The 17,472-nt window shown below is 40.1% G+C and overlaps 1 protein-coding gene across 3 annotated transcripts; it reads right to left on the bottom strand.

Moving 5' to 3' along the window:
* Positions 1–303: 303 nt before the first annotated feature.
* Positions 304–17,173, bottom strand: prkab2 (protein kinase, AMP-activated, beta 2 non-catalytic subunit). 3 transcript variants are annotated; one of them, XM_088320380.1, is made up of 8 exons: positions 17,126–17,173; positions 14,623–14,773; positions 14,390–14,544; positions 9,989–10,082; positions 7,683–7,797; positions 4,345–4,478; positions 4,207–4,275; positions 304–1,981 (listed from the first exon to the last, which is right to left on the bottom strand). In XM_088320380.1, exons 2-8 carry the CDS (start codon positions 14,758–14,760, stop codon positions 1,904–1,906), a joined length of 783 nt encoding a protein of 260 aa, XP_088176506.1. In that variant the 5' UTR covers positions 14,761–14,773; positions 17,126–17,173; the 3' UTR covers positions 304–1,903. The 3 variants fall into 3 exon arrangements, with proteins under 3 accessions (XP_088176506.1, XP_088176508.1, XP_088176507.1); XM_088320382.1 differs by having other exon boundaries at positions 14,390–14,541; XM_088320381.1 differs by having other exon boundaries at positions 14,623–14,776; positions 17,126–17,157.
* Between the last annotated feature and the right edge of the window lie 299 nt (positions 17,174–17,472).

Raw genomic sequence — 17,472 nt, 5'->3', positions numbered from 1 at the left:
GTTCAGTCCAACTTATTACCCCCTTAGCAAATACGTGTCAAGAACACGTGCGGATGCGGTGTCCGTACGATGTCACTCAAATGCATCGTTCCACATATCATTCGGAAGGTTCAAGTCTTGGGATTCAAGAAATTCCAACCATTCCTTAATTTCTATTTTCTTTTTCGCTCGCAACTTTACCGTGCATATGACAATAAACGCTTGGAATTGAGTTGAATTTAAAAATAGACTCATCACAGAAACATCGAGATCAGTCTGAAACAAGATACTGGGAAAATATATAGCTGGAGTAGCTCACCGAAGTCGTTGCATTCAAAATAATGTGCAACCAGGGTCTTCTTACAACCGCGATTGTAGTAAATCCAGGAGAGTCAAATATTTACAAATACAGAATGGTAAAACATGTTTCCTTTATGCCGTAGACAACCAGACTTGCTATTCACATTCATCTTTTTCGGCCAATTGCAGGCTTTGTTTTGCCTGTAAATGATAAAAAGGATCCGCCCCCTTTACCTCCGAATAACTTTAGCCAATAGTGATCGATTCAACTGATGAGTGATACATCTTTTTCGGCCAATCGCAGGCTTTGTTTCGCCGCTTTAGCCTATGCGAGCCTGTAAATGATAAAAAGGATCCACGCCCTTTACCTCCGAATAACTTTAGCCAAGAGTGACCGATTCAATTGATGATTGACACATTGGTTAGCCAATGAAACGCCGGTAAATAAATCCCAGCATACACCACGGACTACTTGGCGTTCGGGGTCAAATCTAGTCGGCGACTGTAAGTTAGTTGCAAGACTTTGCGAATTAATATTGATCCATATATAAGGCGCACTGTATTATAAGGCGCATGGTCAGCTTTTGAAAAATATAAAGGCTTTTAGGTGCGCCTTATAGTGCGGAAAATACGGTAATAAACTTTATGTACGACTTAAATGGTTTCAATCAAAAGACTTGAGGGTCTCAAATCTATATATTTAGTGTATCTCTTTACAACATGTAGAAATGGAAAACATTCATATGGCAATGAATTCATCATAAATAAATCTATAATTTGTATGTGCTAAACTCACATTCAACCTTCATATTAAGGCGGGGGTCTCAATCTATCATCCAAAGCGCTGCAATTGGCCCCCACATGGTGAGATTGAGACCCCTGGTTTAAATCAATTGATCACTGTTAATGAATTCAAATAATAAACAAAAAAATTTACCGTATTTTACTGTCTATTAAAAAAAAACACTAAATTATAAAGATAATTTAAAGGTACAGTGGTTCCTCTACTTACGAAATTAATTAGTTCTGGGAGCAGCTTCGTAACCTGAAACATTTGTAAGTAGAGACACCTTTTGAATGGAAATGCGCTAAGCTGTTCCAAGCCCTGCAAAAGTATATATTGCTTTTAGTGATCATGAAAAAGCATCTACCAATACCTAAATTGAAAACATAAACCGAGAGGCACATAATGTAAAAAACAAAGAATAGAGGAAATAATAAAAATATTCATTTAATTTTACCTGGGGACACGAACAGCATGCTGGGATTCACACCAGGAAGAACTGTATTTTTGACTTTGTATCCTGAAACTCCTTTGTAACTAGAGGCAATATTTTCCCGTTCAGGTACTTCATAACCTGAAATTTCTGTATGTAGACATTTGTAAGTAGAGGTACCGCTGTACTCCTTAAAGTAGTAGTCCAGAAAATACGCTAATTTTAAAACATGCTCTGGTACAAACATGCGTTTGATAAACACGTGCAAGAAAACATTCTGAATACAGTACACACACTGTGCTACTTTTCTTCTTTTGCTACATTCCATGTCGGACAGTGCCCCTTGTGGACGGGAGGCCAAGCGCCGGTCAGAGTCTTACAAGTCCAGGAGGTGGCGCCATTTCTGGTCAGATGGGCTTGTAAAGCAGCGAGGTGACGTATTTCTTCTTGTAACGGTGGGTGGCGCTCAAAACCATCACGCCGTCCTGAAATTAGAACAGCGAGAGATATTTAAATGCGATTAAGAAAATGAACATTTTATAAATAAAAACATTTGTCATCAAATACATCAAAATTAATCAAAAACTATTTTTAAATCAATAAATTTGCAATAAAAAATATAATAAATACATTACAATAAAGGAAAGAAAGTGAAACGATAAATCAAAAATAATAAAACTATTACTGGGACTTTTAAAAAAAAAACGAATTGGAAAAAACAACAAATAAATAAAATGAAATTTAAATAAAAAATATAAATTAAACATGAATCAAATAAAGACAAAATAAAACTTGAAATAATAACGCTATAATAAAACAAATAAAAATGAAAAAACTTGAAATAAAAAGACAGATTAAAATATGAACAAATGAATTATAATATACAACTAATTTAATAAACTCTAATTAAATTGAAAAAATCAAAATTTAAAAAAAAAATGGGAGAGTAAAATTTTTTAAATTAAATATGAAATAAAATAGTTAAAAATAATGAACAATATAAAAATAGTTAGATAAAGACAAATATATAGATATAAGAAAACCTCTCATAAAATGAGACCCTGGTAAACTAAATACATTTAAAAAAATAAATCAACTAATTTAAGTAGAATGAAACTACTAAAAAAATAAAGCTAAACTATGCTAATTAATAAAAATAAACAATTAAAAAAATACCATACGAATCAAATTATGATAGCTAATAAAATGTAAACAAATTACAGAAAAATAAAATAAAATATGAAAGGAAAAAATATTTATACCTAACAAATAATAACTCTACCCTCAGCATCCTGTCCACCACCTTGACCTTTACAGTGAAATATTCTATATGCAGGACATACAGCACAGATCAAATTAAGTCCTCTTCCCTGCACGCAAACACGCCATAAATACGGCACAATAGTAGATTAGAGAGAAAGAGATGAGGGAAAAGCGAGAGAGAGATAGAAAAGTGAGAGCAAAAAGCAAGAGAGAGAGAGAGAGAGAAAGCAAAAGAGAGAGAAAAGCGAGAGAGAGAGAGTGTAAAGCGAGTGAGAGAAAAAACCGAGAGAGAGAAGCGAGAGTGAGCGAGAAAGCAAAATGCAAGCGAGAGCAAAAAGTGCATGAGAGATGAAGAGCGAGAGAGAGAAAAAAGCGTGAGCGAGAGAGAGCGACAGAAAAGCGAGAGCAAAAAGCAAGAGAGAGAGAAAGCGAGAGAGAGAAAGCGAAAAGCGAAAGAGAGAAAAGCGTGGGAGAGTGTAAAGTGAGAGCGAGTGAGAAAGCAAAATGCAAGCGAGAGCAAAAAGCGCACGAGAGAGGGAGGGCGAGAGAGAAAAAAGCGTGCAAGAGAGAAAGAATGCGAAAAGCGAAAGAGAGAGAAAAGCGAGAGAGAGAGTGTAAAGTGAGAGCGAGTGAGAGAAAAAACAGAGAGAGAGAGAAGCGAGAGCGAGCGAGAAAGCAAAATGCAAGCATGAGCAAAAAGAGCACGAAAGAGGGAGAGCGAAGAGTGAGAGAGAAAAAAACGTGAGCGACAGAGAGCAACAGAAAAGCGAGAGCAAAAAGCAAGAGAGAGAGAAAGCGAAAAGCGAAAGAGAGAAAAGCGTGAGAAAGAGAGAGTGTAAAGTGAGAGCGAGTGAGAGAAAAAAACGAGAGAAAGAGACGCGAGAGCGAGCGAGAAAGCAAAATGCAAGCGAGAGTAAAAAGCGCACGAAAGAGGAAGAGCGAAGAGCGAGAGAGAAAAAAGTGTGAGCGAGAGAGCGATAGAAAAGCGAGAGCAATAAGCAAGAGAGAGAGAAAGAGAGAAAAAGCGAGAGAGAAAGCGAAAGAGAGAGAAAGTGAAAGAAAAGCGAGAGAGAGAGAGAGTGTAAAGTGAGAGTGAGTGAGAGAAAAACAGAGGAGAGGGAGAGAGAGAGAGAGAGAGAGAGTGTAAAGTGAGAGCGAGTGAGAGAAAAACAGAGAGGGAGAGAGAGAGAGAGAGAGAAAGAGAGAAAGAGAAAAGCGTGAGCGAGAGAGAAAACTAACAGCAAAAAGCTATAAAGTTTTCGTTTGTTTTTGTGGTATAAAAATGTAAAAATATAAAGCTTTCGAATTAAAAAAAAGCATTGATTTGGGCGGGAGAGAGTAGGACACGGAGAGAGTTCAGATTCCCGACAGCCCGATGGAAGAAGCCGTCCTTGAGCCTGCTGCTTCTGGCATAGAGGAACTCCATTTTGTTTTCAATAAGACCGACCTTGATGGAGAGGGCGTAGAGATGATTGAGCATGACGTGGTTGGGCTCGGGCAGCAGGGCCGGGTCGCACTACACCGATCCAAACTTGATGATTATTATTATTATTATGGTGAGAGGCGCTCCATCCGCTTTACTTACAGAAATGTTTGTGTCTTTGTTGAGGATGACTTGGAGGAGGTGGGGGGGCAGAATGGGCGGAGCTTTCAGATGACCCTCCCGTCCAAACACCGATTGGCTCTGACCGTAAGGCCCCGGTGGCGAACTCGACAAATCTATGGGTCCCCCAAAGAAATTGTAAATCGGCCACAAATATATAATAAAAATCGATATATTCATTCGGTTTTTAATCATCACAGTTGATTGGTAATACAAATCAGTTATCACTTCAAGATTTTTCAGTTCACAACAATATTGTACATTATACAAAATAATATTGCTGAAATAATTATATTAATCTGTATTTTTCATTCCGTTTTAATCATCAGCTAATTGTTAATACAAAGCAGTTATCACTTCAGATTTTTCACTTCGTATATTCTTCGTGGTTTGCTGTCCCGCCTCAGCTGTAATGCCTTTTTAAGGTCCAATCCATTATCATCCTCCTCATAGCGTCACCAGGAATATAATTGAGTTTATTTTGGCAGAAAAGTCCTTTTCTTGCTAGGAGTATTCTTTTGTTTATTTTCTTTTGTCAAATCGTTGGCTTCAACACACGTGTTTTCCTTGCCTCCGCGATCTTCCGAAGAATTTCTCCGCCGTTTTTTCGTGCCGGAATTATTGCCGTTGTTATCACTTTCTGCATTACGTTTCGACTTGTTACCGACACTGAAGAAATGAAATGAAATGAATGAAATGAAATGATCTGCATTTCTATAGCGCTTTTCAAGTCAATGACTTCCCAAAGCGCTTTACATTGTGCTTCACATTTCCCAATAGCGACCGTGATCTGTGCAGCCATGTAAGGCGCTAACCTGCTTATTGGGGGTAATTGGGGGTTCAATGTCTTACCCAAGGACACTTCGACATGTAACACGGACAAGCCGGGATTCGAACTGGGATCCCTTAATCCTAAAACGATCGCTGCACAACCCTTACGATACCAACGGTATCACGACAACACTGTATGTAACATTCCACATGCCGACATTTCTTGCGTAAATACCATGTAAATTATAACTATAGCCTTATCCCCCTTGTTTTATAACCTTATCTTCTCTGTTCCTTTATCTTCTTGGCTCATACCTCACTGTGAATGTGTAAAACTGGAGTGTCATGCCCAATTTCGTTGTCACAATATGTTAACCCATTTTGTAACAATGACAATAAAGGTATATTCTATTCTTCTATTCTACCTCCTGAGCTACTGCCGCCCCCAAAGAAATAGATTTTTGTTGATTTGCACCTAGTACCAACTGTTTTTTCGGAGGCATACTTCTCTTTCACTCGACAATCACCAAAACAATGACGTCATCTCGAAGCAACGAGATCTCGTTGGCCGAGATCGGCGAGACCAAAACAACAATGGCGGCTCTGCCTGACGAAAAGTTTGGAGTGCGGTAAATCTTTGTTAAAAAAAAAGTAATCGGGTAATAATGACACTTTTGTAGCAAAAAAGTTGCGTCCCGGGGACGCACGTTGATTTGAGACGATGCGTCCCCAGCAAAAACGATGTGTCTAGGACGCAGGGACGCGGGCAAACCAGAACACTGCATTCTATTTTTTGTCCAATATGGCTTTTGACCACCCGTAACGGTGAAGGTGTTTTAACACCGGAAAACCAGTGAGTTAGAAGACCCTGTTACTGAACGAACACTTCTGGAAAATACATTCTTTCATAATGTCAGAATATGAAATGAGTTTTCGGCTCTATCAGTTTTATTCATTAGTTTGATTTTGACATGATCAATGTATTATATTATGAATAATAATAAAACTTTGTGCACCAAACTATTTCGTAATTACTAATTTCATAATGTTTTGCAGGGGATCTCTGAAAAACATATTCAATTTAAACTAAAATAGTCACAGATTTACAAAAGAAATATGTAAAATACACAACAATTTTAGCTTTTTATCACTGAACAGTTTTAAAATATACACAAAATCCGTGAAAATGAAATAAACAGAAATTAAAATGTGAAATCAAAAGAAATGAAATGATCTGCATTTCTATAGCGCTTTTCAAGTCAATGACTTCCCAAAGCGCTTTACAATGTGCTCCACATTTTCCCAATAGCGGCCTTGTAAGGCGCTAACCTGCTTATTGGGGGTATTAGGGGTTCAGTGTCTTACCCAAGGACACTTCGGCATGTAACACGGACGAGCCGGGATTCGAACTGGGATCCCTTGATCCTAAGATGAGCGCTCTACCTCCTGAGCTACTGCCGACTCTTCAGTGCCATAAATAATTGATAAAATGCGAATAAATAACTAGTTACAATTATATCTTAACCAATTTAGACACAATAGTAAACACGCAAAAAGAATAAATTAAAGAAAGTAAACAAAAAACAAGAGTAACAGTTTCTAAAATTGAAAGATTGAACGCACCCTGCCTTGGAGCCAATGTTCCCTGTCATTTTCCTCACGGGTCTGAGCGTTCACACAAAGTCGGTGAGCCACGCTTGAAACAACAGTGAGCAACAGCAATCCCAAGTGTGGCAACTAAGTCATTAGTAGTACGATACACAACTGTATTTAATCACATTTTTGAGTGGAAGTACAACGTTGGCAACAAGTGTCAAACAGGCGGCCCGCAGGCCAAATCAGGCCCGCTAAGGGATCGAATCCGGCCCGCGAGACAACACTCTGAGAAGCGCAAGAGAAAAACAAGCTGGCAGGTTGAAATAGGTCAACTTGATGTTGCCCAAGCCAGGTGCCTCGAACAAAGACAGTGTACTTGTATTTATTTCTCTCTCTCTCTTTTCTTTCCCACTCTGTCTCTTTCACTCTCTGTGTCTCTCTTTTTCTCTTCCTTTGTTGCTCTTTGTCTCTTTCTCTCTCTGTGTCTTTTTAACTTCTTTTGCTCTAACTTCATTTTTTCCTTTTCTCTCTTTTCTCTTTCTCTCTTCCTACCCTTCGCACTCTCTTTCCTCTCCTTCTGTCTTTTTATTTCTCTTTCTTTATTTCTTCCTCTCCCTTTCTTTCCCCCTCTCTCACGACTTCTCTTTTTGTCTCTTTTGTTTCTCACACTCTCTCCCTCTCTCTCTTTCTTTGTCCCGCCCTCTCTCTTCTTTTCCCTTCCTCTTTCTTTTATTTCTTTATCTCTCTTTTTCTTTCTCTTTAATCTACTTATCCGGCCCTTGACAGAATGTTTGTTCTATCGTGTGGCGTGGAGTTTGACACCCCTGTTTTAGAAGTTAGGTATCCCTTTCACCGCAAGAGCATTCCGAATTTTCAACATCTACAAAAAGACGCGTTTCTTTTTCAAAAATTTGACGGAAAGGAAAACGCCAAAGAAGGAAAAACAAACTGACCCGAAGTGTCCGAACACTCCAAAGAGTCCACCTGGAGAGCGTCGAAGACCTCAAAGTCCGACTTCTTCACCTGGATCAGGTTGTTGATGGTGCCCAGTTGGCTGGTCACCACTGGCTACAAAATAGAGAATTCAATATTTGAATACTCTCCATTCTTGATTCTCAAAGTGAGTCATAAAAACGATGATTTGAGTATGGGAGACCCCCAGGATACAGTGCCCCCACCTTACAATGTTTTTATTCTCAAAATGAGTCATAGAAACGATGATTTGAGTATGGGAGACCCCCAGGATACAGTGCCCCCACCTTACAATGTGTTTTATTCTCAAAGTGCGTCATAAAAACGATGATTTGAGTATGGGAGACCCCCAGGATACAGTGTCCCCGCCTTACAATGTTTTCAGGTTATGCTGTTTTTTCACACCCTATTTACGCCATTTACCCCACCATATGACGTCTACAAATCCTCAGAATGTTTATGTGGAGTAAACCCCCGAGATACAGCATCCCTGTTATACTATATTATACCAAATAGTTGACGATATCCTAAAAGAACAATCAGCAGTAAATAATATAAAGTGAGTTTACTCCAATGCAGCACAGCGGCGCAGTGGTTAGAGCTTGTGCGGCCGGCACAGTTCATGTCATGGGAACCTGTCGTGGGTTCAAGTCCAGCTCCAGACTTCCTGTGCGGAGTTTGTATGTTCTCCCCGTGCTTGCGCGGGTTTCCGCCGGGCACTCCGGTTTCCTCCCAGTTCCAAAAAACATGCATTTCAGGTGAATTGGACGGTCCAAATTGTCCCTAGGTGTGACTGAGCGAAGGAGATGTCTGTCCCCGTGTGCCCTGCGATTGGCCGGCAACCAGTTCAGGGTGTCCCCTGTCCACTGCCCAGAGATGGCTGGGATGGGCTCCAGCACCCCCGCGACCCTACTGAGGATAAGCGGTGCAGCTGATGAGATGAGATGAATTTACTCCATTAAATATAACTCGAATGGTCCGGTGAGGAGATGGGAATTCCGACTCTCTTTTTAGAGAACCGGCCTTTTTGGCTTGGCTCACTAAAAAGAGCCGGCTTTTTCGGCTCCCAAATGGCTCTTCGGGTTGTTTTTGTTGTTTAATTTAGATATTACCATTTAGTATGTATTATTGTGAATGACTTAAAAGGAGAAATAAGAAAAATTAACACTTGGACCAGGGGTGTTAAGCGGGCGGCCCTCGGGCTGGATCGGGCCCACTAAGGGATTGAATCCGGCCCGCGAGACAACGCTGAGGGAAGCACAAGAGAAAAATGAGCTGCATGTTGAAATGTGTCCGCTTGCTCTCTCTTCCTTTTTTTCCTTTTCTGTCTCTTTTCTTTCTCTCTCGCTTTCCCCTTCTCTCTTTCTACACTTCTCTCTTTCTCTCCTATTTCTCTCTCTCTTTGAATTTCTTTCTCTCTCTTTCTTTTCCCCTCTCACTGTTTCTCTTTTTATCTCTTTTGTTTTTCACATTCTTTCTTTCTCTGTTTCTCCCTTTCTTTCCTTGTCCCACATTCTCTTTTTCTCTTTCTTTTCTTTCTTTTTTTCTCTCTTTTCCACCCCTTTTCTCCCACTCTGTCTCTGTCTCTTTCACTCTCAGTCTCTTTTTTTCTCTTCCTTTGTTGCACTTTTGTCTCTTTCTCTCTTTGTGTCTTTTAACCTCTTTTGCTCTAACTTCCTTTTTTCTTTTCTCTCTTTTCTCCTTCTCTCTTAGTACCCTTCGCGCTTTCTTTTCTCTCCTTCTGTCTTTCTATTTCTCTTTGGATTTCTTTCTTCCTCTCCCTTTCTTTTCCCCCTCTCTCACGACTTTTTATCTCTTTTGTTTCTCACGCTCTCTCCCTCTCTCTTTTTCTTTCTTTGTCCCACCCTCTCTCCTTTTCCCTCCCTCTTTCTCTTATTTCTTTATCTCTTTTTCTTTCTCTTTAATCTACTAGTCCGGCCCCGACAGAATGTTTATTATTGGTATATAGTCAGCTTTCTCAATACAAAAAGTGACATTTTTAAATGTATTTTTAATTTGATAGTTTTCATACAAAGTGCGTTATTTTTTAACATATTATGAAGTGGTGTTGTAACTACAAAATATTTGTAAGATTTACTGAAATCAGTTTGAATTCGAACCTGCCGTCTTCTCTTTCTCCTGCATCCACCTGCTACTCCACTGGACCAGCTCAAGTCACATCACACCTATCGTTAATATAATAATTTTTCCTTTATATTTTAAATGATACATTTTTTATACACTTATAATGTTGTATCCTGGGGGCCAATGTAGCGCCGATAGGTACCTCGGAGGGATCGTGCATCCATTGGCCGTCCACGAAAAACTTGTACTGGTGCTCGCCTTCGGGCAGGTCCAAGATGGCCACAAAGTCTTTGTGGCTTTGGCGGGAAAAACAAGTTAGTTGGGACGATTATTACTCGAGGGTCGACCGATATTTGGGAATCTGACTGATATCGGTATCGGCTTTTTTTCTTTTTTCCCCGAATATTATTAAGTCACAGCCGCCTGAGACTCTCTCTTGTTCCTACAAACCCTTTTCCCTCCACTTCCTTCCCTGCTGCACCTTCTGATTGGATAAGCCACCAGGGGGCGGAGCCACTATAGCAGGACCATTAGAGAAATAGCTTTGCTAACTCGCTCCACATACCCGTGTCGTCAATACAAAAGCATGTTGCGATTAGGAGACGCTGTAAAAAGTGTAGTTGTTTCAGAGTGGAACATTCAAGAGGAGACTGGTATGTTAGCTCTTATTATAACATGAGTTGCTCAATCAGGCGTGTGCGCTTGTGATTGAGAGAAAGCAGAAAACTTCGAAGTGATTAGCTATTACCATAACATGAGTTTGTCTGAAACGGGAATGCCCAAACTTTTCAATCAAGAGCTCCGATGCACTTTTTGTGTTAAGCTAATTTGAGTCATGGGGGTTGCTATTGACATTTTTCTTTCTTTTAAAATTTTCAAGTACTTTTATAAAGTTGTTACTAATCCTAATTTTGTTTCCTGCACTGTTACCTTTCTTACTTTTAAGATGAGTGATATTCGTTCTAATTTATACACTGTAAAAGGTTTTAGAGAGCTATTCAAGTTTTATTTCAATTTATAATAAATATGATTTGTTTCTTCTTCATTAGATAGATAGATGGATACTTTATTCATTCCCGTAAAAAAAAATAGTTAAGTAAGTAAATAAGTAGGTAGGTGGGTGATAAGTGGGTAAGTAAGTAGGTGCGTTAGTGTATAACTAGGTAGGTAGGATAGTAAGTAGATAGGTGAGTGAGTAGGTAGGTAGTTAAGTAGGTTAGGGCCCGGTCACACAGACATTTGCGGCTGAATGACGGCTAAAATTTTGGGATTTTTTTTCGCCCGTGTTTACCCGCAATGGAAAATGCGCAAAAATGGCCAACCCGCTTTTGACCTGTGGTGTGGCCAGAAAAAAGACGCCGGCGACTGTTCCCCTTCCTCTCATCGCGTCATTTGCGCGTCATTTCCGTGTTTAGACCAACAACAACCAACCAAACCGCCCTACACCCTCACGTGACTTTTCCTTCCATGTTAACAAACGCATTTTGTAAAATAAGATTGCAATTTTTGGTTTAAATAAACGCGTTATATAGACTAGGATCTCCCAATTATTATAATTAGCTCGCTTTATAGTTTTAATAAGTGTTTTACATAGAATACGTTCGCATTCGTTGGGAGCGCAGGAGAATGCGCGTTCACGCGAGTGGGGTGGGGGTCTACCGTCAATTTACGTTCACAATAATAACAATGACGGAACGGTTTAATCTGTACTACATTTCCAACAAATGAATAATGAGGAGGTATTGATTGTGTATTCGTCATTGCATTCCTTACTTCATTGTGAGATAGGATGATGTAAACATGGTTGAAGTAGCGGGGGAACGCTAATTTTGGAACCGGGCTGTAGAAGAACATGATGGTACAAATCACAGTCTCGTGAGGAACAAGCTTACAAGCTATGGCATCATTCTTATTTTACTATCGAGTGAAGAAATGTCAAGATATTAATATGGATTAAGACCAAGTTGTTATGATGATGGAGAGGGGGTGGGGCTGAAGGATTTAGTGAGGATTTACTCATTATTCAATATCTATCAGAATCAAAATGTGTATTAAGGCATAATAACTGGGATTCTTAATCTCAGCCAAAAGGCAAAGTTAAGGTCCTAGCTTCACAGCCTTACTGCGACCACAACAGATGCACCAAATAATTGATTCGAAATGAAGAGAAACTACGCTGACGGGGATGTTCACCCCTTTGACGTCACGAGCACGCTCGGCATTTGCGCTGTTTATACGCAGAGAAAGGCGTTTGACTGTCACACGCGTAACACGCTAATTTCACGTAATAACACCGCGATACAGGCACAGAACATGCTATTACCATGCTCCACCCACGATTACCCGCTGAAATTCCCCGTCCTACCCAAGTGTAACTGCGCCCTGGCCGCGACCATAGCACGTCATTTCTGCGTCATTAACTCGTGTTGACCACGTGTGCGGCACGCGTTTTAAACACGTGCTCAAACTTTTGAGCTGCTCAAAAGTTTTGAACGCGCCCAACAACGTGAAAATTTGCTCGATCTCGTGTATATTGCGGGCTCAAAACGTCAAATAACGTCCTAGCGGCATCTGCTTCACGACTGGATAATTCTGGTCGCGTTCGAGCCTCTCTACGCTCGTTTAAGGAATTGTACCCGCGCTCTGAAGAATTAACCAGGGCAAAAGTAAATCACGTTGCTACCCGCTCGCCAATTCCCGAACTCGAGTCAAGCACAGCTCCATAACGATTCAACGGCGAGCTCAATACGTCCAATTGCGTCCGCCTCTAGGGCAGAAATTTCCGGCCGTCATTCAGCCGCAAATGTCTGTGTGACCGGGCCCTTAGTCGGTAAGCAAGCAGGTAAGTAAGTAGGTAAATTAGTAGATAAGTAGGTAGGTAGGTGAGCGAGTTCGTAGGAAGGTTAGTAAGAAGGAGGGTAAGTAGTTAAGCAAGTAGGTAAATAATTTGGTAAATAATTAGATTAAATGGTAAGTGTGTACATAAGTAAGTATGTAGGTAAGTAAGTGTGTAACTAGGTAGGTAGGTAAGTAAGTAGGGTGGTAGGTAAGTAGGTAAGAAATCCGATAAGTAGGTAAGTAAGTGGGTAAGTAGTCAAGTAAGTGTGTAACTAGGTAGGTAGGTTAGTAATTCAGTAAGTGGGTAAGTATGAGTATGAAAGTAGGTAGGTAAGTAGGAAGGTGAATAGGTCAGTAGGTGAGTAAGTAAGTGTGGATTTGTTATTAGGGAGGTGAGTGAGGACGTAAGTAAGTAGGTAGGCAGGTTGGTAAGTCGGTAAGTGGGTAAGCAAGCAAGTAAGTTAGTAGATAAGTAGATAGGTAGGTGAGTGAGTATGTAGGAAGGTTAGTAAGGAAGGTAAGTAGGTAAATGATTTGGTAAATAATTAGATTAAAAGGTAAAGTGTGTACATAGGTAAGTATGTAGGTAAGTAAGTTTGTAACTAGGTAGATAGGTAAGTAGGTAAGAAATTGTATAAGTGGGTAAGTAGGTAAGTGTGTAAGTAGGCAAGTAAGTAGTTAAGTAAGTGTGTAACTAGGTAGGTAGGTTAGTAATTCAGTAAGTAGGTAAGTGGGTAAGTATGAGTATGAAAGTAGGTAGGTAAGTAGGAAGGTAAATAGGTCAGTAGGTGAGTAAGTAGGTATGCATTTGTTATTAGGGAGGTGAGTGAGGACGTAAGTAAGTAGGTAGGCAGGTTGTAAGTAAGTCGGTAGGTGGGTAAGCAAGCAGGTAAGTTAGTAGATAAGTAGGTAGGCTGGTGAGTGTGTATGTAGGAAGGTTAGTAAGAAGGAGGGTAGGTAGGTCAGCAAGTAGGTAAATAATTTGGTAAATAATTTGATTAAAGTGTGTTAAAGTAAGTACATAGGTAAGTGTGTAACTAGGCAGGTAGGTAAGTAAGTAGGGTGGTAAGTAAGTAGGTAAGAAATTGGATAAGTAGGTAAGTAAGTGGGTAAGTAGGTAAGTGTGTAAGTAGGTAAGTAAGTGCGTAACTAGGTAGGTTGGTTAGTAATTAAGTAAGTAGTCAAGTGGGTACGTATGAGTATGAAGGTAGGTAGGTAAATAGGTCAGTAGGTGAGTAAGTAGGTATGGATTACTTATTAGGGAGGTAAGTGAGGACGTAAGTAAGTCGGTAGGCAGGTTGGTAAGCAGGTAGGTTGGGGGGTTCAGTAGGTCAATCAGTGGGTAAGTAGATAAGTAAATGGGTGAGTAGATAAGTATAGGTAGGTGAGTAAGAAGGTAAGTACCCAATATAACGTGTTGATATAGAGTATTTAAATAGTGCTACATAAAATACAAACTGTCATAAAAATAGGGTAATATGCAATGTGGGGGTGTGGTTTAATGTGGGCTTTTAGTCCCCCGGGTGGAGTTAAAGAGCCTCATGGCATGAGGAAGAAATGATCTCCTCAGTCCGTCCGTGGAACAAGACTGTGACAGCAGTCATTATTAAGAATTTCTTACGCCAATTGTTAAGCTTCGACAGCAAACGAATATCGGCTCCGAATATCGGATATCGGGCTTCGCTTGATACTAATAATCGGTATCAGCACTGAAAGAACTCCCTCGGTCGATCCCCAATTCTTAAGGATTATTTCTGATTGCTACCTTTTATTGAGCGGGATCTTGTGGCTCCAATTATTAAAGGAGCCGGCGATGCAGACCTCCTTGCCCCCCCCGCCCCATCGGATGACGGTTGGCCGGGCTTGAGGACCGCTTTTAGCTAGCTCCTCCAGATCCGATGCTAATTCCTTGTCCGCCTGCTGGCGATCAGAAAGAAATTTAAAAGAGAGTAAAAGCAAACGTCCTCCGCGTCGAATTGGTGCGGCGGACGGGCTAACTTTCGAGTGGCGGGTGCTAAAGATGTTGGGGTCGTCGGCGCTGTCCGCCATCTTGCCGCCGGGCTCCAGGTCTTTGTGGCCCCCGGTGCTGTCCGAGCGTTGGGATTTGGCCCCGTGACGTTCGCTGGTGTTGCCCATGGTGGCGAGCTAGCTGCTTCCGAATAATAAAACGTAAAAAGAAAAAGTTCATTATGAATAGACTTGTTTAATATCGGTGTATAGTCAACTTTCTCAATCCAAAAAGTGAAACGTTGTTTGATTTTTATTTATTTTTAATTTCTATACTTTTCATGCAAAACGCGTTATTTATTCATTTGTTATAAAGTGGTGTAGTAACTACAAAATATTTGTAGGATTTACTGAAATCAGTTTGAATTTGAATCTGCCATCTTCTCTTTCTCCTGCATCCACCTGCTACTACACTGGACCAGCTCAAGTCACATCACACCTACGGTTTATATAGTCATTTTCTCTCCCCCCACCATATGGGGAATCTAATCTGAAAATATATAAAAACAATGTTATTTGTGAAAAGATTCTCAGAAATACAGTAGACCCCCGAATACGGGGTCCCCGCTTTGCGATATATTCACCTTACAATGTGGATTACCATGTTTTTAAGCCCCACGTTACAGCAATTTACCCACAATGCAACATCAACAACAAATATTCGTGTGCCCCCCCAAGAAAAATTCAAATTCTTATGAAGAGTTATATCTCCTAGATGCATGTCTCCTATCGGTCCACATCGTATCCAATTCTGGTTCACATCACGGCATCGTGAAAAGGCTAATTTGATGGTGGCTGAACTCCCTCCCACAATGCCTTTCTCTTTATTCGTTCCGGATCCTGTGTATTTTCATCAGGCTAATTTGATGGTGGCTGAACTCCCTCCCACAATGCCTTTCTCTTTATTCGTTCCGGATCCTGTGTATTTTCATCAGGCTAATTTGATGGTGGCTGAATTCCCTCCCACAATGCCTTTCTCTTTATTCGTTCCGGATCCTGTGTATTTTCATCAGGCTAATTTGATGGTGGCTGAATTCCCTCCCACAATGCCTTTCTCTTTATTCGTTCCGGATCCTGTGTATTTTCATCAGGCTAATTTGATGGTGGCTGAATTCCCTCCCACAATGCCTTTCTCTTTATTTGTTCCGGATCCTGTATATTTCATAAGGACTTGCCAGTTATTACCTTACAATACTGTATTTTTAAAATGATTTATATGCTTTGGGACCAAAGGTTTGCAGTAACGTATGAAGCAAGAAAATAATAACCATGCTAACGAAATTTGACATAGCAAAGAAATTCAAAAAAGGCACACATCAGTACCTTTGCTAAAGAATATAGACGTAATCGAAAAATTGGGACAATTGTTAAGATAAGGAAGTTACTCATATCTTCCAAGAGCATGACAATCTTTGTTTTAAAATCATTTTTCATAGAAATCGGTCATCGCATCCACCCTGTGACTTTACTGTACCAGCTCCCATCACAGCAAATATAAATGAATTTTCCTTTTAGATGAGCAAGTGAGTTGTCTGTCTCTCTGTGCGCTGCGACTGGCAACCAGTTCAGGGTGTCCCCTGCCCACTACCTGAAGATGGCTGGGATGTGCTCCAGCACCCCCGCGACCCTACTGAGGATAAGCGGTGCAGAAAATGGATGGATGCATCTAAATAGTACTTACTATATCCTAATTTATTTTATAGTTTTTTTATTAATCTAGGGTACAGAAGGCACTAACTAATTGGCATAGGTTTTGATACCCGGTATACTGCAGTTTCCATTTTATTTTATCGTCTCCTTCCCCCTCTGCATCCACCCGCTACACTTATGTAACCAGCTCAAGTCACATCACAGCAAAAGGCAAATTAAATTTCATGTTGGTTTAATATTTATGTTATTCAATCGTATACACATTAATTCTATGCCAGTCCTAATTATTAAACACCTTTTTTTAAAATTTGATTCTTAAGTGTACAGGATATAATCAGACTTCTATTAGTTCAAATGTTTCAGAATTTGTTTTTAAATTCATCTTTTGCTTCTTTTTGATTTATTTTAACGTAAATAACATGTATTTTTTTAATTGAGTAATTTTAATTGATCACGACGAAGTGATCAGTTTGCAACGAGATTAGACATGGCACTCCCGGATAAACACGCGATAGAGACCCAAAAGATTTTCAGAAGAGTTTAAAATATTCAAACATTTTTTGTCAAAAATGCGCAAAGCCTCGAGTGAAAAGTTAAATTAAAATGACAAAAATAATAATAAAGTAAAGGCGATGACGTCATCGCGTAACCTTCCAAAATTCCATCACGGAGACTTGAGTATTTTTAGCTTCTGCTTTGCTAGCTAAAACTACACGTTGAGTCATCGTTAACAGCTGCTTGCACTGTCGTCAATTTCTCTAACTGTCGCGCCGAGTGCGTTAAAACGCGAGGAAACTGAGTTAATTGCACTTTTAGCGGCGAGAGAAGAAATCGATTAACTCACCTCACTTGTACGAGCGGTCGTGGTTTTGGTGGAAAAAAGCTCCGCCCCCTTTTCCGCAGATATGTAAAAATAAATAACAGGGGGAAGGACTTTTAACACGTGATTCGTCCGCCATATTGGATGAGGCAACTTCATTGATATAGCTTGGGAATGTGTCGCCATATTGGATTAGGCAACTTCATTGATATAGCTTGCGAATGTGTCGCCATATTTGATGTGGCAATGCCATTGATGGAGCTTGGAAATGGGCCGCCATGTTGGATATGGCAACGTCATTGATAGAGCTTGGAAATGGGACGTGACGGATGAATTAATTGATTAAAATGATTGAAATATAATGATTAAAA

Source organism: Urocampus carinirostris, chromosome 1, assembly GCF_059441175.1.
Source record: "Urocampus carinirostris isolate Australia breed hairy pipefish chromosome 1, RoL_Ucar_1.0, whole genome shotgun sequence".
In the NCBI taxonomy this organism is placed as follows: domain Eukaryota; kingdom Metazoa; phylum Chordata; class Actinopteri; order Syngnathiformes; family Syngnathidae; genus Urocampus; species Urocampus carinirostris.
This window is presented reverse-complemented; position numbering and strand designations above follow the sequence as displayed.

Bases quoted from the DNA above. Each gene is read 5' to 3' on its own strand.
- prkab2 (XM_088320380.1), bottom strand. From the start codon at position 14,760: ATGGGCAACACCAGCGAACGTCACGGGGCCAAATCCCAACGCTCGGAC. The intron at 14,545-14,622 runs GTTAGCCCGTCC...TCTGATCGCCAG, and splicing joins TTAGCACCCGCCACTCGAAA to CAGGCGGACAAGGAATTAGC. The intron at 1,982-4,206 runs GTCGGTCTTATT...TTCTAATTTCAG, and splicing joins TCTACGCCCTCTCCATCAAG to GACGGCGTGATGGTTTTGAG.